The sequence below is a fragment of the Staurois parvus genome, unplaced genomic scaffold (assembly GCF_062004578.1).
Source record: "Staurois parvus isolate SC_StPar_1 unplaced genomic scaffold, SC_StPar_1.0 ptg000293l, whole genome shotgun sequence".
Lineage (NCBI taxonomy): Eukaryota > Metazoa > Chordata > Amphibia > Anura > Ranidae > Staurois > Staurois parvus.
The window spans coordinates 175660-199193 of record NW_028318089.1 but is presented as its reverse complement, the minus strand read 5'-3'; the positions used below and the strand labels follow the sequence as shown (position 1 = coordinate 199193).

The window sequence follows — 23534 nt, the reverse complement described above, 5'->3', positions numbered from 1 at the left end:
TATTGCAGTGGTCAGGGTGCTGGTATGGGGTATGGCAGTAGTCAGGACACTGGTATGGGGTATGACGGTGATCAGGGCGCTGGTATGGTGTATGGCGGAGATCAGGACACTGGTATTGCAGTGGTCAGGGTGCTGGTATGGGGTATGGCAGTAGTCAGGACACTGGTATGGGATATGACGGTGATCAGGACGCTGGTATTGCAGTGGTCAGGGTGCTGGTATGGGGTATGGCAGTAGTCAGGACACTGGTATGGGGTATGACGGTGATCAGGGCGCTGTTATGGCGGTGATCAAGGTGCTGGTATAGGGTATGGCGGTGATCTTGGCGCTGTTATGGGGTATGGCGGTGATCAGGGCGCTGTTATGGGGTATGGCGGTGATCAGGGCGCTGTTATGAGGTATAGCGGTTATCAGGGTGCTGTTATGGGGTATGGCGGTGATCAGGGCGCTGGTATGGGGTATGGCGGTGATAAGGGTGCTGGTATGGGGTATGGCTGTGATAAGGGTGCTGGTATGGGGTATGGCGGTGATAAGGGTGCTGGTATGGGGTATGGCGGTGATCAGGGCGCTGGTATGGGGTATGGCGGTGATAAGGGTGCTGGTATGGTGGCGATCAGGGCGCTGGTATGGTGTATGGCGGGGATCAGGGCGCTGGTATGGGGTATGGCGGCGGTCAGGGCGCTGGTATGGGGTATGGCGGCGGTCAGGGCGCTGGTATGGCAGTGGTCAGGGCGCTGGTATGGCAGTGGTCAGGGTGCTGGTATGGGGTATGGCAGTAGTCAGGACACTGGTATGGCGGTGGTCAGGGAGCTGGTATGAGGTGTGGCGGTGGTCAGGGTGCTGGTATGGAGTATGGTGACGATCAAGGAATTGGTATGGGGTATGGCAATGATCAGGATGCTGGTATGGAGTATGGCGGTGCTCCGAACGTTGGTATAAGCTGTGAGCACTGGTGACACTGGGACAGGTGACGGGCTGGCAGCACTCTTTATTTATACTACACTGGGGCAGTGATCAGGGACACTGGGGCAGGCTGGCACTGCAGTCTGTGAGTGTACTTGCACTTTGACAGGCTGCTGTACACTCACAGGCTGCAGCAGTGGTTCTCTCTACTTTCAGTTTGCATTGTAGTTTGCTGTCATTGAACACAGCAGTCACATGGTACAAGACCACGTGATCACCTGGACACAGCAGTATTGTGATCCGCTGTGTCCAGGCAGCACACTAATCACAGGTCTCCTGAGTGCGTGCTCTGTGAGCCGCACAGGAGCCCAGGTACGTTAACCCGCATTGCCCTGTTTCCCGTCCGCTGTTTATAGGCTGCGGGTGGATGGGAAGTGGTTGATAGACCAAGACAAAATCTACTGATGAATTTGTGTAAGAATAAATTAAGAAAAAAAGAGGGGAGGTTAACCTTTTTCACTAATTTATGAGTGCAATACCCTAAAACTGCGGATATAATTCAGAAAAAATGGGCCTGTTTGTAGATGAACACTTACATTGGATTTGGGTGGGGGAGTGGATGTCAGATTTCAAGTCGCAAAGCCCCGACCTTAGGTTTCATCCTGTCACCTAGTTATTTCAATATAAAGAAGTTTTTAAAACATGGTTATCAGTAATTGGTTCCTATGGTGTGGTATAAAGATATGCCGCTACTGTAGAGTACATGGAAATACTAATGTGATTAAATCAGTGGTGGTGCGTTCACCATTAAGGACTTCATTAACAGTCGAGCACATTATGTAGTGTATGTAATAGAATGTACACTATGTTCCTTACAGTACATAGGATGTACAATTGGTCCTTTAGAGTAAGAAGTTCAGAACACTACTGCAATGGTTGTAATAAAGAGGATTACTGACCATCTAATGTGTCAGAACATTTCTTACAGTTACACAATAGAGATAGGACTTCTTTCGCTTTCTCTGGAATAGAAGGGGTTAATTCATCTTACAGAGGTGGTGATTTATGTACATAAACTTGTTGAAAGAGAGGTGTTCTGGATACATAGGTTGGGGACAAGAGCTCCTTTTGGTCTTAGCCTTTGCTGAGACTTGGACATATTTATCAAGCAAACTAATTTGTATTTATTCTACTACATTTTGTAGTCTCATATACGGATAGGTATTTATTCTTTTGTATAAAAGAATCTGGCGCAAAAGTAAGAGGTACAGGAAGCATAAGTGATGGTGTGGATGGCAAATCCTGCAGCTCACATCTTCAAATGAACAACCTGAATCCAAACTTTCAACTGTATGAGGAGCACCAAGAAATGTGGAATCCACAATATGACAAATTGTCCACAAAGACAGAGGAGTTAATCAGGTGTAAAAAGTAATAAAACAACATTTATTAAAGTCCAAATTGTCATAGAAATTAGTCATTAAAACCACTTGTGCATGCAGTCACAAACCTTACTGGAAATGCCTGTTGTGCCTAGAAATAAGTTGACCACTGGGAGAATGGTACTCGAATCCTGTATATGGGGACACTTGGAGTGTTTCAGAGAATGCCACTGGCGCACTGGAAGTGCATCACAGGCCTAGCAGGAAGCCAGGATGGATGTAGATGGTATGCATTCGGATGGACACAGGCCAACGGAGCGGAAATGGCTGAACAGCCGGGTCGGATGTGATGTGATGTCAAGGTTCTGGCATGAAGCCTGCCCGAGAATCTGGATTCATGGCAGATGGGCTGAGTGGATGACAGGCTGGAAATCCATTTAGCACAAGAGAAGAAATAAGGAAGCCGGTTGTTTAGATGACTACATGTTTCGGGGCACACCCCTTCTTCAGGTCATGTGGACTATTTGTCATATTGTGGATTCCACTTTTCTTGGCGCTCCTTATACACCTGAAGGTTTGGATTTATTCTTGTGTCTAAATGCTGATGATATAGCCAATCACTGTAATACGTGCGTAACATTTTTCTGTTTGTAATGATGTTGTTTAGTTTTTAAATTTTTTATATAGGTGTTGTTTGTTGCACACTCCCATTTCCAGATTTTTTTTTTTTTGTCTGTTGTTGCAGTGTTTGAGTACATTAATACCAAGGCTCATTATGGCTGAGACTTGTTTTTTAGCTGTTCCCCCAAATATCAATACATTTTTTAAATTGGAATATGTGTGCCGGACTACTACTTAAATCTTTCTATTCCTTTTTTTAGAGACCGTTTGCCTGCCACTCCTTGATTAAGGCCTTTGAACAGGGAGTCTCCTATGTAGTGTCCCTGTTCTTTCCCATGTAACTTCATGGGATCTGAATGTTGTTCTCTTTGCACTTCAGAAATTGCCGTTTGAACCCAGCTCAGACATTATCCTCTACTCTCACCAACAAAGTGGCATTACCGGTAGCTATCAGCTCTTTGAGGCAAGTGTCTAAATTTCCAGCCTTATCCTGCAAAAAAACCCTTTCTGGTATTGCATAAGAACAAGTGGCGTTGAGGGTCAGGGCTTTTTCCTGCATAAGGTAATTTCTGCCTTTTGCCTCAACCAGGACATTGTTCTTCCATCCCACTGTCAAGCTTCAGTTCACCAAAAGGAAGTTTACCCTCATTGAATGGATGTAGGTAAGCCTGTGCGAATGTGTCAGCCATTGCTTTTTTTTCTGGAAGAACGATTCCCTTTCTGTAATCCCAGATGAACCCTGTAAGAGAGCTCTGGTTTCACATCCCACCATCGAGGTGGCTCAGACAGACCATCATCCAGGCTTATGGTCTCAAGGATTGGGTTCCACTTTTTCCTACCTGGGTTCCACTTTTCCTACCTGCTAGATCTGTGAGTTCCTCTTGGGATTTAAGCTATTGATTCCAGATTTGCAAGGCTACTTACCTGGTCTTCTGTGCACGTGTTTTCAAATTTCTATCAGGTTTACTTTGCGACCCCCATCTGATTCCAGCTTTGAGTGTAACGTACTTCAGGCAGCTCTGTGAGTTGCAGGCAGTCCCTAGTTCTCTGTTGGGTTTTTTTTCTGGGCCTGTTTAAGTTTGTTTGCTGTGTTGCCTAACCATAAGATGGACTTATTTTGAAAGTCTCAAAGGCGAAAGCCTTCATGTGTCCTGTAATGGATGAGAAAGAAAATTGGGTTTTTGGGCTCACCTTAAAAGCCTCTACGTTTCTGATCAACAGCACATCTCTCCCAGTGTAATCGGCTGAGCTCCAATATCACCTTGACAGCCATTCTCTGTGCTTTGTTTATCAGGAGCACGCAGAGATCCTTATACATAGCTGGCCAGTGATTACATTGTCACCAGAGTTCTGGTGGTTAGATTGGGAGAGTCACTCTAGCCGTGTAATTTGTAGAACTGGTTTGTCAGTGTGACAGCTCGGTCCTGAACAGTGCAGAAGATGGCTAGGCTATACGTAAACAGGTAAAGTCCTGTTCTTCACCCCTAGCACATGATTATAACAAATACTCCTTGCAATAATAAAGTCCTGGCTGAAAATTCTATTACAGTCAATCAACTGTCATCATCTGCTTTATTACATTCAATTTGTTGTCATTTGCATACTGTTATATAACAGCTAGATATGAAGAACACTTTGTGAGGGATCAGATTATATCTTATATGTCCAGGTTCGTAGTTTGTTGGTACAGTATTTATTCAGTTTGGCACCCTGAGCACTGTTTTTTCTGTGCCTTGTTCCATGCTGTATCTTCAACATACTATTTTCTGTATATTTTCATATGATATGTCCCCTTTCTCTTTATAATATGACATGTAATAATATCAAATTTACCTTAGATTTATGTTTTCTTTTCAGATTCTACACGTGATGGGGCTCAAAATGCCAAATACTCTGACCAGGTAAGTGCTGGAGAAATGTTACTCAGTATCAACTAGTTGCAATTATTGTTTTTGATGTGTAACCATTTTCGTTAAAAAGCTGCAGCACAAACTCAGACTATTGAACTACAAATGCTATAGCTGCTGTCGTTTAACCCCTTCCCGCAGACAGGAAGTGGGTCTTTATCCGCAGGGCCGCATGGATCTGTACCTGTTTTTGTGCTAGGGAAGTGCCACACAGCTGCGCTCTCTTATCTGGGTAGTAAGGAAGCTGCTTGTTTTTCTATGGAAAAAGAGTGCAATAATTGATTGGATATATCTTGTCTATTTTCTTGAGTATGATTGTGTAATATATTAAATACCCTATTTTATTTATATATATATGTATAGCTGTGCAATGCAAAAGTCTTAGGCAAGTGTGAAAAAATGCTGTAAATTAGGAAAGTGTTCAGAAATCAAAATGCTAATAACTTTTTAGCAAGTAAAAAAGAAAAAAAAAAGGCAATTAACAGAAAAGAAATCCACATCGAAACAATATTTGGTGTGAACAACCTCTGCCTTCAAAACGGCATCAATTCGTCTAGGTACACTTACATACAAGTTTTCAGTTTTTGGAGGAACTCGACAGGAAGGTGTCAGAATGCCCGCCGCAGTCTCACTATAAGTTGCTGATCGCCTCCATTACTAGTTAAAAAAAGAATAATATATAATATAATATACCGCCATTTGTAAACGCTATAACTTTCACATAAACCATTTAATCTACACGTATTGGGATTTTGTTTTTCAGCAAAGACATGTACCAGAATACATTTTGGCCTAAATTTATAACAAAATTTGATTTTTACAATTTTTTTTACTGGACATGTTTAATAGCAAAAAGTCCAAAATATTTTTTTTCTCACAATTGTCAGTCTTTTTTTGTTTATAGTACAAAAAAATAAAAAGCGCACAGGCGATCAAATACCACCGAAAGAAAGCTCTATCTGTGGGAGAAAAAGGACATAAATTTCATTTCGGTGCAGCGTTGCATGACTGCGCAATTGTCAGTTAAAATAACTCCGCTCCTTATTACCTGGTCAGGAAGGGGGGTAAATCCTCTGGAGGGCTAGTGGTTAAAGGAGCTGCAGGAATATCTGGCAAGTACTGGCTGTGTGGTCCATGTGACAACAATCTCCCGTATTCTTCATATGTCTGGGCTATGGAGTAGAGTGGCTAGACAGAAGCCTTTTCTTACAAAGAAAAACATCCAAGCCCCGCTAAATTTTGCAAAAAAACATCTGAAGTCTCCCAAAAGCATGTGGGAAAATGCGTTCTGGTCTGATGAAACCAAGGTTGAACTCTTTGACCATAATTCCAAAAGATATGTTTGGTGCAAAAATAACACTGCACATCACCAAAAGAACACCATACCCACAGTGAAGCATGGTGGTGGCAGAATCATGCTTTGGGCTGTTTTTCTTCAGCTGGAACTGGGGCCTTAGTCAAGGTAGAAGGAATTATGAACAGTTCCAAATACCAGTCAATATTGGCACAAAACCTTCAGGCTTTTGCTAGAAAGCTGAACATGAAGAGGAACGTCATCTTTTAGCATGAGAACGACCCAAAGCATACATCCAAATCAGCAAAGGAATGGCTTCACCAGAAAAAGATTCAAGTTTTGGAATGGCCCAGCCAGAGCCCAGACCCGAGTCTGATGGAAAATCTGTGAGGTGATCTGAAGAGGGCTGTGCACAGGAGATGCCCTCGCAATCTGACAGATTTGGAGTGTTTTTGCAAGAAAGAGTGGGCAAATATTGCCAAGACAAGATGTACCATGCGGATAGACTCATACCCAAAAAGACTGAGTGCTGGAATAAAATCAAAAGCTGCTTCACCAAAGTATTAGTTTAAGGGTGTGCACACTTATGCAACCATATTATTTTAGTTTTTTTTATTTTTACTTCCCTCCACCTACAAGATTTCAGTTTATAGGTTACATTAAAGGTGGAAAAAGTTCTGAAATTATTTATCTTTGTCTAATTTTTTTACATCACAGAAACCTGACATTTTAACAGGGGTGTGTAGACTTTATATATACACTGTATGTGGGCTGGTGGTGGGGTTTTTTTTGTTGTGGCTCTTCCGGACTACGCTAGGCACGGTGTTGCTGGGTTACTCACTCTGGCCCTGCGGTACTTTTACCGTGTCGCACCCATCAATTCCCTGGGACAAGGCTGGGCTGCTGTCAGGGGAATTCAACCTTTAGGCTGTCCTCCAACTCAGAGATTGGCCGTACACTGTGTATGCTCTGGTGCCTTGTCAGTGCATACCTTGACTGTAACTGTTTGCATTTAGAAGGAACACGCCAAGCCTATGCCTATTCCACCTGTCTAGTGTATCTTTTTTCATCTCACAGACAGTGGCAGAATGGGGTCCCACTGTGCACCTAGCGAGGACCTCATACGTGCACTTTGTCTTTGTACTCTTCTATTCCTGGCGGCCAGGTTTAGGGCCTCTATAGCGCTGATCTGCTTCCTTTGCTATGAGAGATGGTGTCAGGAATGGACTGGCCAGTAATGGTGGGACTCACCTGCCTTGTGGGCTGCAGTACCAGGGCTGGACAGCGGGTGCTCCCAGCAATCAGAGACTCAACCCTGCAGCCAGCCAAACACCTGAAACTGCTTATGCAGGTGTATTTAAGTGATGGCCAGACCTGCAGTCTTTGCCTTGGTGTGTGTGTTTTTCCTGGGCCCTGTATCTTGTTCCTGCATTCATGTTCCTGTTCCTGTCCCTGTCTTGATTCGTTGCTGACCCTGCCTGATTCCGGACCTCTGCTGACTTCTCCTGTTTCATCCCTGGCTTGTGACCCCGACCATTCTCTGCCTGACCCCCTGTTCCTACCTGCCCGATTGTTATTGACCCGGCCTGCCTGACGACGCTTGCATTGTATATATTGTTATCTGTGGGTGGTTTGGTTTGGTTCGTTTGCACTGTGTTATGTTTTAGTATTGCACTGCATTTATGTTTGTATTGTTGGTCTTTAATAAATTGTCTTATTGTTTATAACATATCTGAAGCCTGCGTTTCCGTGCGTCAGTCACATACCTCTGGTCACACCCCGGAGCCCTGACATTACACCAAGGCCAATCCTGACCAGAAGTGGCTGCACAGGGAAGCCATCTTGGCTTGTTGCTGGGAAGGATGGATCTTGATGAGGTTGTGTATTTATCTCTGCTAGTGTTTGATGACAGAGAATATGCTTATCAAACTCTGAAGGAGTATCCCCGGGATCAACTGCTAGAATGTATACGGATCGCTCATGTTCTAGTAGATCAGGGCACAGAATTCTCTGAGGTGCAGCCATTGATTCAGGTTTGTACTGAGTTGGCTTCATCTGGTACCCCGAATGCAGGGATGAATTTTTGCCGCCATTTAGTGCCGACCAGGTAGAGTCCCTGGTATGGTTATTAGAGGATGATGTGGATTACTTCTTGGAGCATTATGCTGCATGTTCACCACAGGTATTAAGGGATTGTATAAACGCAGTGCAGTCTTTGGTCAGACAGGCTTTGTGTAAGCTGAGCTTTGTTCAACCCATATTGCAGACATGGTCAGACTTGTTGCACCCAGCCTCAGTCAGCTTGCAAAAACCCAGTCCTGCTTTAAATCTATTTCTTCAAAGCTCTATTCCTGCTTTCCCAACAGCACCTCCAGTTACAGCCCAGTATACCCTGCTATCTACCGCATGTCAGTACCCTGTTCCCACTCGCTGCACCTATCCTGCCTTTAACCCTGTAAAGAAGCCCTCTGTAGCAACTGTTCCCTCCCCTGTTCCATCCTCCAGCTCTTCTCTGTCTCCAGCTGCTCCATCCATTTACAAACCTGTGCTTACTTACAGTACTCCGGTAACTAAAACCAGGAAAAGGCGAAAGTTCTTTCCAACCAATACCATCCTGCCAGTATCCAAACCGGTCAGCCTCCCATCTGATAACCTGCCTTCCATGGTGCAGCCTGGTGCCTTGGCGCCCACAATTCAGCCTGATGCCTCTACCCAGCCTGATGCCTCTACCCAGCCTGATGCCTCCATCCAGCCCGATGTGCCTCTGCCCGGAGTCCAGCCCGATGTGCCTCTGCCCGGAGTCCAGCCCGATGTGCCTCTGCCCGGAGTCCAGCCCGATGCGCCTCTGCCCGGAGTCCAGCCCGATGCGCCTCTGCCCGGAGTCCAGCCCGATGCGCCTCTGCCCGGAGTCCAGCCCGATGCGCCTCTGCCCGGAGTCCAGCCCGATGCGCCTCTGCCCGGAGTCCAGCCCGATGCGCCTCTGCCCGGAGTCCAGCCCGATGCGCCTCTGCCCGGAGTCCAGCCCGATGCGCCTCTGCCCGGAGTCCAGCCCGATGCGCCTCTGCCCGGAGTCCAGCCCGATGCGCCTCTGCCCGGAGTCCAGCCCGATGCGCCTCTGCCCGGAGTCCAGCCCGATGCGCCTCTGCCCGGAGTCCAGCCCGATGCGCCTCTGCCCGGAGTCCAGCCCGATGCGCCTCTGCCCGGAGTCCAGCCCGATGCGCCTCTGCCCGGAGTCCAGCCCGATGCGCCTCTGCCCGGAGTCCAGCCCGATGCGCCTCTGCCCGGTGTGCCGCTGCCCGGAGTCCTGCCCGGTGTGCCGCTGCCCGGAGTCCTGCCCGATGTGCCAGTCTTTGATATCCCGCCAGTTACCAGACCCGGGCGGTGGAACATTTTGCCCAGCTAGGACTGTTTGAAGCGTCCTGAGGCCGCTCCTTGAGGGGGGGTACTGTCAGGAATGGACTGGCCAGTAATGGTGGGACTCACCTGCCTTGTGGGCTGCAGTACCAGGGCTGGCCAGCGGGTGCTCCCAGCAATCAGAGACTCAACCCTGCAGCCAGCCAAACACCTGAAACTGCTTATGCAGGTGTATTTAAGTGATGGCCAGACCTGCAGTCTTTGCCTTGGTGCGTGTGTTTTTCCTGGGCCCTGTATTTTGTTCCTGCATTCCTGTTCCTGTTCCTTTCCCTGTCTGATTCGTTGCTGATCCTGCCTGATTCCGGACCTCTGCTGACTTCTCCTGTTTCATCCCTGGCTTGTGACCCCGACCATTCTCTGCCTGACCCCCTGTTCCTACCTGCCCGATTGTTATTGACCCGGCCTGCCTGACGACGCTTGCATTGTATATATTGTTTGGTGGTTTGGTTTGGTTCGTTTGCACTGTGTTATGTTTTAGTATTGCACTGCATTTATGTTTGTATTGTTGGTCTTTAATAAATTGTCTTATTGTTTATAACATATCTGAAGCCTGCGTTTCCCTGCGTCAGTCACATACCTCTGGTCACACCCCGGAGCCCTGACAGATGGACCACTGGGGGGAGTGCCTGAGGCAACCCCCTCGCTACTTGAGTATGCTTTGCTTAGCACAGGTACCACACTTCACAAAAGGCTGCTTGTGCTGATTCCAGACCTCCCTTACCCTTGGCAACTACTTGTTTTAACTCTGTTTCATATTAACTCTTGAAGAGCTCTCTTCATCCCCAATTGAGCTTCACGGACCCAGCTGTAGGTGATGTGAATAGTGCTGTTACTTTCATACACCCCATGAATAACTGCAGGCTAGGCAAAACAACATTTCAAGGCTTTACTGCAAACTTGGCATGACGGCTAACAGAACAAAATGCTCTTTCCCTAACTAAACCTAACTGTGACTTCCCCAGCATACCTGCATAGGAAAAGTTCTTGTGGGAGGAGTTCTTATGTGACAGATCCAAAGTGGTGGTGTCTCAGCGAATCGGCGTTCTTATGGTGGACCACAGGTTCCTGCAATGGTTCCCGTTTTCATTTGCCCCCAGGAACCCAAACCTCTCCTCTTTTACAATACACAGGAAAAAGAGGCCAGAGCCCAGAATGCCAGTGAACTTGCCAAGAGAAGGTGGAAAAAACATTAACCCCTGTCTTCTTGCTTGGGAAGCCAAGCTGCTAAGTACAGTAGGCAACCTGCCTGCATGTAAGCTGCCTCAAATTCTTCTGTTTGTTCATGTAATCCCAGACAGACTCCATGATGTTGTGATTAGGGCTTTGTGGAAGCCAAACCATCACTTCCAGAACTCCTTTTTCTTTAGGCTGGGTTGACACTAGCCCACACCGTGTGTTCCGGTTGCAGGTGCAAGAATCGCATTGCTTCCCCCCACCTGCAGCCAAACCATGCTGCTCTTGCGTGGTGCGTGAGGCTGCCATTCGTTCTGAAATGACTCTTAGCCCACAGCGTGATCAGGGTACGGGAACCGCAGGGAAATCGTGTGGTGAAAAAGATAAAGCGATTTCCCTGTGGCCACGTTTTGAAAAGGGCGTATGCACTTTTTTTGTGTGCAGTTCACATGGCACAGCAGCCCATTCAAATGAGTGGGCTGTTGTGCCCAAACAAACACGGGCCACATGGCCCACACTAGTGTGAACCGGGCTTTACACTGAAGTTTTTAATGACATTGGCTATAAATGTGGGGATAATCACATGCCTTCCTGATGGTGTGGTATGATGGATAAATAACTGCTGGTATCTCTCAACATTGAGGACAACCCTGCAACACAGAAAAGTGAGCCTGGAGACCTGACTTTATTTACTTCAGTCAAGTAATGCAACTTGGTTTTGTTCGTGCCCCAAGCCTGTGTTTGAGAAGTAAAGAGAAGAAGCAGACTGATGAGCTCATCTTTGTTACTCTTCTCTCACCTCATGACAGCATGCTCCTTGTTATCAATTGTGGACAGCAGCATATCTGGTTTGTTTCTTGTGCTGTCTCTCCTTCTCCCAGTGTGAGCTCTGCTGTACTACATACTATGTACTACTATGAAATTCAGATGCTATTCTTTTTTTTGCCTTGAGTCTATCTTTAACAAATGATTGAAAAACTACAAAAATGCTATTCCCTTCTGAGTTGTGTTTTTTTTTTCTTTGGGTGCTTTTTGAGCTTTGAGAGCCTTTGTAGAACATTTATATCAGGCAATATCCTACCGGTTTGGACAAAAGCTATATTACCTACTCATAAACCCAGGAGAGACACATGTTCTAATAGGATCTAAATGTAGAACACGATTGCTTCAGGGAATCAATACTAATTACCGCACCACGGTTTCCAGTTTATATAAAAAAGTAATTTTGATGATTTATCTAAACATATGTACCATTTTGATTTTTTTCAGCTCTCTATACTGTCTGCCATGGAGCTTTGCTGGAGCCTGTGTGAAATACTCTTTGTTGAAGCTGCTACAGGTAAGGATCCTAAATGCATTGTATTTCCCATAGCTTTCTGCACAGTCCATTGACAAGCTTTAGTATAATGACAAGTGTTTATTTTCACAGTCTTGGTAGACATTTATAATAGTAGTTCATACTGAATATTGGACCATTTTACCTGAGAAGTTCATATATAGCCTCCTACAGAGGAGTTTTGAAAAGTCCTTGTCATTTTCCATATTTTCTCAGTGAATAGAAGTTGAAGCTCAACTGTGGGGTAAAGTTTGTAAAAATAATAAAAAAAGCAACACTTTTGCAGTACTCGCCTTATAAAATGGAATTCCACTACCGTATTTTCCAGCGTATAAGACAACTTTTTACCCCTTGAAAATCTTCTCAAAAGTCGGGGGTCGTCTTATACACCGGTATACGGCATGCTGACACTTTTTAATGGAAAGGACACTAAGTACAGGGGTGGGCAGGGGGCTGCTGTTTCTTACCTGGCTCCGGTCCCAGTCCCACGACGATCCAGTCCAGGAAGCGCGGCTGCTCCTTCATTCAGTTCGGCCACTGGATGTTCGCGCGGCTGCTCGGCTCCGCCTCCTCACCAGTGATTGGCCGCCAGAACTGTAGCTCAGGAAAGGCACACAGGCGGCCAATCACCGACGAGCAGGCGGAGCCGAGCGGCCCCGCGAAAATCGAGTGAAGGAGCGGCCAGTAAGTGTGCCCTGCAGAGGTGCTGCTGCAACCACGTATGCTGGCTGCAGCAGTGTCATTGGTGTCAGTGGGAGGAATAGTGCCCCATTATTGGTGTCACTGATACTAATGATGGGGCATTATTCCTCCCACTGACACCAACGATGGGGCACTTTTCCTCCCCCCCACTGACACCAACGATGGGGCACTATTCCTCCCCCCCCTGACAACAACGATGGGGCACTATTCTACCCCCCACTGACACCAATGATGGGATACTATTCCTCCCACTAACACCAATGTTGGGACACTATTCCCCCCCACTGACACCAATGATGGAACACTATTCCTTCCCCCACTGACACCAATGAGGAGGCACGATTCCTCCCACTGACACCAAAGATGGGGCACTATTCCCCCCACTGATAGTAATGATGGGGCACTATTCCTCCCACTGATACCAATGATGGGGTACTATTCCTCCCACTGACACCAATGATGGGGCACTATTCCTGCCACTGATACCAATGATGGGGCACGATTCCTCCCACTGACACCAATGATGGGGCACTATTCCTCCCACTGACACCAATGATGGGGCGCTATTCCTCCCACTGACACCAATGATGGGGTGCTATTCCTCCCACTGACACCAATGATGGGGCACGATTCGTCGCTTTGACACCAATGATGGGGCACTATTCCTCCCACTAATACCAATGATGGGGTGCTATTCCTCCCACTGACACCAATGATGGGGCACGATTCGTCGCTTTGACACCAATGATGGGGCACTATTCCTCCCACTAATACCAATGAAGGGGCACTATTCCTCCCACTAATACCAATGATGGGGCACTATTCCTCCCACTAATACCAATGATGGGACACTATTCCTCCCACTGACACCAATGATGGGGCACTATTCCTCCCTCTAATACTAATGATGGGGCACTATTCCTCCCACTGACACCAATGATGGGGCACTATTCCTCCCACTAATACCAATGATGGGACACTATTCCTCCCACTGACACCAATGATGGGGCACTATTCCTCCCACTGACACCGATGATGGGGCACGATTCTTCCCACTGGTGTGCATTGGAAGAGGGGTAGTTTTATACGGCGAGTATAGCCCAAACACTATATTTTAACAGGAAAAGTAGGGGGTCGTCTTATACGCCGGAAAATACAGTAGTTTTAATACTTGAGTCACAGACCTAGAAGAAGCATTTAGCAAATGAACACTAGAGGAAAGTAATGATTCTATATCTGTAATTCTGTGCTAGATCTGTAACACATTGAATTCAAATTGAGTTTTAAATACTCATTCGGTTTCTCTTGCTTTGTCTTTCAGCTGGATCCCTCTTGATACTGCTGCTGGATTGGGTACGTGCCCATGTGTCAGAAGTAGACAATATAGTTCAAGATGTGCTCCAAAGTGAAAGTCCCCCACAACATGACAGGTTTTGGGATGCGGTATGTGTTACATATTTGGAGCATTCGTATAAGAATTGTGATCTGCTGGCTGCAAGTATGTTCACTGACTGTTAGTGCCAGATGTGGCATCTATTTATCTATGGGACTTGTTCTGTGCTTAAAAAGCACTGTAAAAATAATTACTGTTTGATTATGATCCAGACAACCTTGACGTTGTAATGAAATGATGGAATGTTTATGGCTGTTAGAGATCTGTGATTTACTTGCAAAAGTGTTCTGGCCCTGGAAAGGCAAGTTTGGGAATATTACCGACTATGCAGATTTTAATATACAGAACATTTCAGAATTGAAAATGTCTATGAATGCTGGAGGGGATGACAGCTGGGAAGGAGTGCGATGGGTATGATAGCGGGCAGTATGCGCAGGAGAGGATTGGTGAAAGTATACTCTTAAAGAGGGGCTGGCAGAAGACATTGTGTGGATGAAGAGCAAAGGATGCCAGAGAATTTACATGCACAAGGTGCCATAGAATATAATAAAGGCAAGTGGAGGAGAGGAACTGCCAGAGAACACCGTATTACCACTGAGAAAGGGTGGTTGTCGGGTAACCTAGTACGTCATTGGGTGGGAGATACAGAAAAGTATTGCAGACATTGGGGAAAGAGGTGCAACACAGGAGTGATGATATAAAAAAAAGGTTTCTATTCAGTGTGTTCAGTGAAATATGTGTAGGCTGGGAACCTGTCAGCATTTCAGAGCAACATTCTGAGAGATGCATGTGTGCTTTCCTGCTAAACTGTAAGCAAATATAAAAAGTTAAAATCTACTCTCATTTTGTGACATGAAATCGAGCACATTAACAGTCCATGTCAGGTGTAGAGGAGGTCAGGCACTCACGCTGTAGATGATACTGCCGCCACTCTACTGGTACCAAGGCCGACTGGATGGTGCAGGAGAACTAGGACCGAGGGCTGGAGTGCTGGTGAAGCACTGCATGGAACACAATGACGTCACTGGAGAGAGTGTTCAATTTCATTTCGCAAAATGTGATTGGATTTTAACACTTTTTACTTTAATAAATTTGCTAACAGTCTGCACTGAGTCACCTCTATTTTGCTTGTTCTCTGGAGACCACTTCTTCTCCCTACTAGAAGGTTCCCCCGATGTGCTCACTTCCCCTGTGTTCCTGTGGCTCCATTTTTGGATCAACTTGCTTTTTATTATTTGGCACTAATCCCATGGACTTTTATACAGGTGATTCTGTACTATAATTGGTATTTCATTTTGCGCCAAAACAACCTCATGTATCTCCTGCTAAATTTAGTCCTGCTGATCAAATCCCCCAGCAGTGAAAGATACAGTTTCTCTTTTTTAGTTCCCGGAGAAAGATTGATACGTGTCTTTTGTTCATATGGAAAGAACTGTGAATCATTGTGTCTGAAAGCAGCTGATCACGTAGGGTGTACACACAATTAGGCACATACAGTTCACCAGCACATTTGACCTCCAGAGTCCAAATTCTTTGGCTGGTGTGATTATTCCATGCTGTGGTTCAGCATACTGTGCTGTGGCTCACTTGAAGATACTCTTGTAGACTACAGGAGGCAGAAACACAGCTGCCCTGAGAGTATAGGCCCTTCCAGTCACAAAGGAGGTAATTATCAAGACAATGCACTGTAACACAGTTTGACAAATCACATGGATGTTCACACGTAGAGCAAGACTCGGAACGTACAACCCCCTCCAACCCCTTGCTCTCTCCTTATTGGCTCACTGACTATGATTGACAGCATCAGGCGCCAGTGGCTCCCACTGATGTGCGAGCCAATGAGGAGAGAGACTCGCGACTCTCATGTAAGTGTCTTCCTATTGAAGTGCCTTTGTGCAATCAATGCAAATGTTGCTAGACCCACTACTAGGAACCAGGGATCCCAAATTTTTAAACATTTCTGTACACAGAACCTTTGTTGAAATACTAATTCCTACCTCTGTGGAATAGAATGCACCTGGTTTCTCTATTCATCAAATGTTGATGGGTTAGAGAGAGCTTTTTTTGTGCTATCAAGCCTACCTATTTTCCTTGCAGCATCCTGTGTCAGCTCCCAAACCTCTCCTTTAACTCCTAAACGTCCTTTGTTTGGAACGAGCAGTACACTTTAGTTGCAGTTTTGTGCACTGCTCTTTGCACACTACAATGTATGTAGGTGGCTACATTCCTACATACAGTGGGACCATGGAGAAGAAACATAGCCACCTTCAGTAGCTCTGAGGAAGAGACAAGTCCTCGAAACACGTCAGCCTGCTGGAGGTCCAGAGTTCCCATTACGGATGCACATGCAGTGCGGATCGGACCGAGCTGTTCTTATACAATGTACCTTTGACTGTATTGTCATTTTGTGAGTACAATACTTACTTTTATCATTCAATAAACACATTTTTTAAGGTAATGCACTAGGCCAGTGCACCCTCTTTCTATTTTTCTCTATTCTTAGCCACCTTCTTACCGGAGTCGGCTCACAGCAGTAAAAAAAAAATAAAGGAATTCAGAGCTTTGGAGGTGGCTGACAGCAAAAAATGGTGCTTGAATATAATTTCTTTTGTTAAAACTAGAGTTTAGTATCACTTTAAAGTAATTTTTAAATGGTAGACAACATAAGTACATCCTTTGTTGCTAGCATCTAGCTGAACAGCAGTAGTGGCCAATAGCTTACACTTATGTTGTAATGCTGTACGCATGTAATTGTTACTCAGACATTACAAGAATCCTGTGTACAGAGCAATTGTACGCAGGATCTTGCTGCCATGGTTTGCCAGCAAGATACTGCGTATGAACACTTCTGTGCTGTGTGAATGTGGCCTAATGCATAATGCTGTCATCGCCTGCTATATCTCCTGAAGTAAGAAGACTGTAGGGCTCGATACTATGTCACCCAGGGTATCCATATCCATTTGGGAGAGTAAAGGTTATTTGGACAGCAAAGCTAGGAAGATGCTCTGGGAAGGGTCCTCCATATTGATGTTGCCCGTCTTAGCAGAAACTTAAGTTCATACAGGTCAGCAAGAATATTCTTGGGAAACTAGAGGCCTCTCTATCTGTAAAACTATCATTTGGTTTATTAATCTACTGTTTTATATTTCTGCAGATAACTGGACTTGTCCTGCAAGGTCGTATGGATGCAGCACGACAGTTGCTAGCCAAAGAAGCCGTTGCTTCCTTAGAAACAAGGAGCATGTGCAGAGCGCTGGATGATCTCATGAAGAAAATGCCAGTTCTTAATGTATGTTAGTTTTCTCATATGGCCAGTGCTGTATCTTACATTTATAGGGGTTGTGTTGTTCCCCCTGCCCCAGTACATATACGGTCTTTCTTTGTATTTTGTTTTCTCAAATTGGAATTTATTATGTCAGTGCAACCAAGTGAATATAGCATTGAAAAAAATGATCCTGTCCACACTGTTCCTTCCAGAAATATAAGTCAAAGCATGTAGTATCTCAAGTGAAATGAACCAATGTTAGACCTAAGGAGTAGGGGATCTATAGTCCATAGGGATGGACCTAAATTTTGATAAGCAGGGAGAAGAGGGTAGAACAAGTTCATGAGTGAGAAAAGGGTAGAGGATAAGTGTTAGGAGCTTCTTTGTGCTTGAAGACCATATCTTCATAGGTTTGTAAAGCGGTAGTAAACGCCGCTTTGTGACTTATACTTACAGGTAAGCTTTTAATAAAGCTTACCTGTAGGTACAAGGAAGATCTCATAAACGTGCGCTGTTTAACCACTTGCCCTCCTGAGGATTTACCCCCCTTCATGATCAGGCCATTTTTTGCTTTACGGAGTTGTGTTACTTTAGCTGACAATTGTGCGATCATGCAACGCTGCACCCAAATGAAATTTACGTCCTTTTTTCCCCATGAATTGAGCTTTCTTTCGGTGGTATTTTGAGCACCTGGGCTTTTTTTTTTTTTTTTTTTTTTGCGCTATAAGCAAAAAAAGACCGACAATTTTGAGAAAAAAACCAATATTTTGGACTTTTTGCTATTAAACATGTCCAGTACAAAAATGTAAAAAATCGAATTTTGTCATAAATTTAGGCCAAAATGTATTTTGCGACATGTCTTTGCTAAAAAAAAAAATCCCAATACGTGTAAATTAATTGGTTTATGTGAAAGTTATAGTGTTTACAAATGGCAGTATAGATATTGGGATTTTTTTTTTCTTTCTACTAGTAATGGTGGTGATCAGCGACTTTTAGAAGGGACTGCGGTGGACATTCTGACACAGGGGGGAACTAACTTGGTGTCAAGGACACCCCAGTGACACCAATACAGTGATCAGTGCTAAAACAAAGCACTGACACTGTACTAATGGCACTGGGCAGGAATGGGTTAATGCAAGGGGCAATCAAAGGGTTAACTGTGTGCTGGTAGTGTTTTACTAGGGGGCGGGGGTGTGTTCTTTACTGTAAACACACTGATCAGGATGGCTATACTGTGCACATCCATCCTGAGCAGTGTGCTCGAGCTAACAGGGAGGAAGATTGTTTTGTTTTCAAACAAACAATCTTCCTTCCCGCTGAAGATACTCGGTAATCACCGGGCGTCAGCGGGTAATTACCGGCCGGGACCCTGTGATTGACATCCGCGAATGGTGGCACAGATAGGGCGTGCACGCCCTCCAACCCGGAAATGCAAAATCACGCGTATATATATGTACGTGATTCTGCACACAGGTGCTGCCGTGTAGCAGTATATCTGTTATAGGGTGGTCCTTAAGCGGTTAAGAGATATTCACTATTCCTGCAGCTGGTGACATCACCAACGCATGCGCACTGCACTCTGAAGGGATGACACACCCAATATGCTTTCCTTACAGAGTGCTGTGACATCATTGCGTTTTTTTTTTGTTTGTTTACTGGACTTTACTACCACTTTAAATATAAAAGACTGCTTTGAATTGAAGCTAAATTTAAGGCCAGTTCTTTTTTTATGCGAAGTCTATTCATGCTAATTATTGTGTAAGTGTAACACTTGCAGGCAGTTATTACTTTTCAGAGGTCTCCCCTGATCTAGCCTTAATCTTCTGTTCTTCCCAGAAATCTGCACCATCTTTGTTCAGGCATCATCGTGTCAGCATCTACTTCCTAAATTAAGAAGTTGGCACATTCATGTCGCAATCATGCGCAGCCTGGCGACTGGCCAATAGCCTTTGTACAGTGGCGTTTACTCAAGTAATTGTTACTGTTGGATATCTTTTTACACTCTTCTCTCTAATATTCCTGAACAAGAAAACAAAGCTTACTCTGCAGCTCGTTAAGGTGTCACATATCATTCCTCATGATTTTTTGTTTCTTGCTTTAGTCAACAGGGTCTCAGACACTCACAGAGTTTGAACTAAAGTGGCAGCATTGGCAGGAGGTATGTGCACGCCATCTACAGGAGGGGACCTTTGCATCTAGTCCATCTATGGAAACCATATGTAAGGTTAGTGGTCTGCTTTTTTTTTTTTTTTTTTTTTGTACACTAGTAGATGTGCAATCAATCCTCTGATGGAGCTGATTATTCTGCTCTTCTACCACCACCATTAGGTGTTACGGGGTGATGAGGAAACTTTGCTCATGAAGAAGGACCTCATGGTTACATGGTATCATTTTCTCGTTTCGCAGTTGCTTTTCACTTACCCAACAGTGAAACCGACAGAATTGCATTCCTATGCTCAGGTAATAGATAACTTTTAAAGTATTTACTCCATGGAATTCTCCAGTTCATCCAATTTTTACAGAATTCATCCACAGCCATCTCTCCTTTTCAGGCCTGTTTAAACCTTTTTTCCGCCAGTGAAAGTGATCCAGAACCACTAGACAGTATCCTACTGGCTGCGTTTGAGCTAGACATTCATCAAGTCATCAAGGAATTTAGGTAGTCTTTTGGCACTTTTTTTTTTCTTTTTGAAGTTATCAGTTCATTGAAACTTGGTAAAAATGGCAGATTGTTACTTAACCACTTCCCGACCGGCCGTTGCATATAAACGGCCGGACAGTGGCACTGCAGGGTTTATAAATGGCCTCCCGCACCCTGCTTGTGCACACTCCCTGGTAGCGCGCAGCACCGCGATTCGGTGCCTGCTGTGTCCTCCGGACACAGTGAAACACCGATCGTCGAACGGGACCTCTGTATGAGGTCCCGATCATGTGATCACTGATTGGCCAATCAGTGATCACATGCAAAGTAGTAAGCAAGATGTGACATCATTGCTTACTACGTGTGAAATCTGTGAATGATCACAGAGGTCACATGGTACAAGGCTATTCACAACAGCCTTGTACCATGTGACAAGCTGTGACCAATCACAGGTCACTCAGTACTTCTCAATGAGTGCAAGAATGCACACAGAGAGAAAGAGAAATGATTGCTTTTACATCCTATATTAATGTAAAAGCAATCAGTGTAAAAAAGAAAAAAAAAATCTTCATCACCCCCCACAAGTAGTACAGTGTCACCATGGTGACACTGTACTGCTAGGGTGACAGTATGTAAAAATAAAAAATAATAATATAAAAAAATAAAAAAAAAAGTTTAAAAATGATAATTTTTGGTTATAAACTAATTTGGATTTTTTTTTTTACTAAAAAGATAACGGAATAAATTTTGGCCAAGATTTATGATGAAATATTATTTATTTGCAAAATTTTATAAAAAAAACACTTTTTTTCAAAATTTTTGGACTTTTTCATTTACATAGCAAAAAAAATAAAAATCCCAGCGGTGAATAAATACCACCAAAATAAAGCTTTATCTGTCTCAAAAAAATGGTAAAAAAATTAATTTGGGTACAGTGTTGCATGACCGCACAATAGTCATTCAAAGTGTGATAGCGCTGAAAGCTGAAAATTGCCCTGGTCAGGAAGGGGGTAAAAGTGTCCGGTCTGGAAGTGGTTAAAGTGACACTGCTGGTTAAAAAAGAAAAATGTATTCAAGTATGCATTCTAATGCTCTCAGCCTTCTCCAGATCTTTTTTTTTTTTTTTTTTGCTGTGATCCGACTTCCTGTCAGAGGGTGGCTACATTCATTCTCCATGGCCCCACTGTGTGTAGGCATATAGCCACCTATCTTTGCTCGCTTCGAAAATAGACTAGTATCATTAGACTCTGGGATTTGTAGTGTACATAAAGCAGTGTATATGACCACACCTAATGTGTGCTGGTTCAAATAAACTCAGATGGAGGGGGGAAAAAAAGAGAAGTTTAGAAGCTCACAGAGAACATTTCAAGGGGGCAGAAAAACACAGTAAGAAAGTATTTCATAAAAAATATCTTACAGGGCCATTAAATAGTGGAGGTGTATAGATTATTTTTGGGGAATAAGGCTATCGTTTAGTGTCACTTTAAGTGTAAAGTGGAACTTTAACCATAACAACTTGATAAAAAAATTATGTTCTTTAGCAAGGAACATACATTCAACATTAATGATTATTCTTCCAAAATGAGTGCATGTTGTAAATTGTCTCCAGCATTGCTTCTGTTTCTTCTTGCTGGAGGCTCCCATTTTGCTGAAGCGTAGAATCCTGAGCAAGCAGTAAATCATGAAGCGGAATTAAACCCATTGATTTAACAGTTTCAAAAAACAGTTACATTTCTGGAATGCCAGGATTTCTAACTGTCAGTCAAACTGTCAAACCATCAAATGGCTGGAGTCATTACTGATCACATGTGTAGCATTATCATGGCAGTTATGGATCAAACAGAAGCAGCTTTTTTTGTTGTAAAGGAAATAGGGTTTGATTCCACTTTGAGGCTGTCAGCAGATCGGCCTCTACAAATTCTACAGAGCAACTGAGCATGTACAGAGCAGGGTGATACAGTGTATTACTGGATTTTTAAACAAAAGAGACCAGCCTGAAGTGTTCTAGCAGGACTTAATTTTCTGACTAAAGTTCCACTGAAATGTTCTCATATATGCAGTGTTAGTTTCCTTCCTTCAGATTTTTTCCAATTTCTTTCCATCTCTTGTTTCAGCTTTGTGTCCAACAATTGGTGGTTTGTGGCTCATCTGACTGACCTGCTGGATCATTGTCAACTTTTCCAGACCCACACTCTATAGTAAGCTACAATTAATTTGGAAATGGTACCACATAAACAGTCATTTCATGCATCCTACTTATTCTTATTATTATACAGGATTTATATAGCACCAACAGTTTGCTCAGCACTTTACAATATAAAGGGAGACAATACAGCAACAATACAGTTCAATACAAGAGGGATAGGAGGGCCCTGCTCTTTGGAGCTTACAATCTAGGAGCTCCAAGGAGCAGGGCCATCCTATCCCTCTTGTATTGAACTGTATTGTTGCTGTATTGTCTCCCGTTATATTGTAACTTGAAATATCCATACATTTCGTATCCCAACAACTGCCTAAAGAGATGACATTTACCTAATACTCAGCTGTAAACAGGACAGAATTTCTACTAGCCTTAGACTTTAGATTGTTTTTGATAGATACAAGTGCTGTACATCCATTTAGAATGGCCAAAGCATAGACATGCACCACATCTCCATCATATATATGCTTGTATATACTGAGCAGACATCTCTTCCATTGGTCTTATAGCAGATAAACCGTAGCCATCACCTCTGAGTGATAATCAGTTCTGCTGCTTGACAGTGCTGAAATGGGTCAACTAGGGGACCATAATATATGGTATTAATCTCATGTCTGGGGGTAGCATTTATTAGCCAAAAATAGACAGATTTTTCATGGAAATCTCATAGATTGTAAACTTGTGATGTTAAGCACGTTTGTTATTTACTAGTATGTCTTTATGTTTTTCACATCTGGTCCCTGAATGAGAACTCTTTATTTTACATAGTTACATACAGTAGGTAAAATAGGTATTAAACACATCACCATTTTTCTTGGTAAATATTGGCATAAAGGTACTATTGACATTAAATTTTCACCACGTCGGTAACATCCCATGCAATCCATACAAACAAAGAAACCAAAACAAATAAGTGTGTAATAAAATGTAATGACACAGGGAAAATGTATTGAACACGCTAACTGTCATTTATTTAACGCTTTGTACAAAATCCTTTGTTGCTAATGATAGCTTCAAGACACCTTCTGTATGGAGAAACTAGTTGCTCATATTCCTCAGGTGTGATTTTGGCCCATTCTTCCACACAGTCTTCAAATCTGGAAGGTTCTGTGGGCCTCTTCTATGAACTTTGATCTTTAGTTCTTTCCATAGATTTTCAGTTGGATTCAAGTCAGGTGGTTGGCTGGGCCATTCTAGCAGCTTTACTTTTTTTCTTTGAAACCAATTGAGAGTTTCCTTGGCTTTGTGTTTGGGATCATTGTCTTGCTGAAATGTCCACCCTCATTTCATCTTCATCATACTG

General features: G+C 43.9%; 1 protein-coding gene across 2 annotated transcripts in view; it reads left to right on the top strand.

Annotated features, from left to right (window-relative positions):
* Positions 1-23534, top strand: part of NUP85 (nucleoporin 85) — a 67697-nt gene that overhangs the window by 18967 nt on the left and 25196 nt on the right. For both annotated transcript variants that reach the window (XM_089682634.1, XM_089682635.1), the window contains 8 exons: positions 4764-4807; positions 11964-12033; positions 14054-14175; positions 17280-17414; positions 19492-19614; positions 19719-19850; positions 19943-20049; positions 22146-22229. In XM_089682634.1, coding sequence (XP_089538760.1) covers positions 4764-4807; positions 11964-12033; positions 14054-14175; positions 17280-17414; positions 19492-19614; positions 19719-19850; positions 19943-20049; positions 22146-22229 — 817 coding nt within the window. The remainder of the gene's footprint in view (positions 1-4763; positions 4808-11963; positions 12034-14053; positions 14176-17279; positions 17415-19491; positions 19615-19718; positions 19851-19942; positions 20050-22145; positions 22230-23534) is intronic.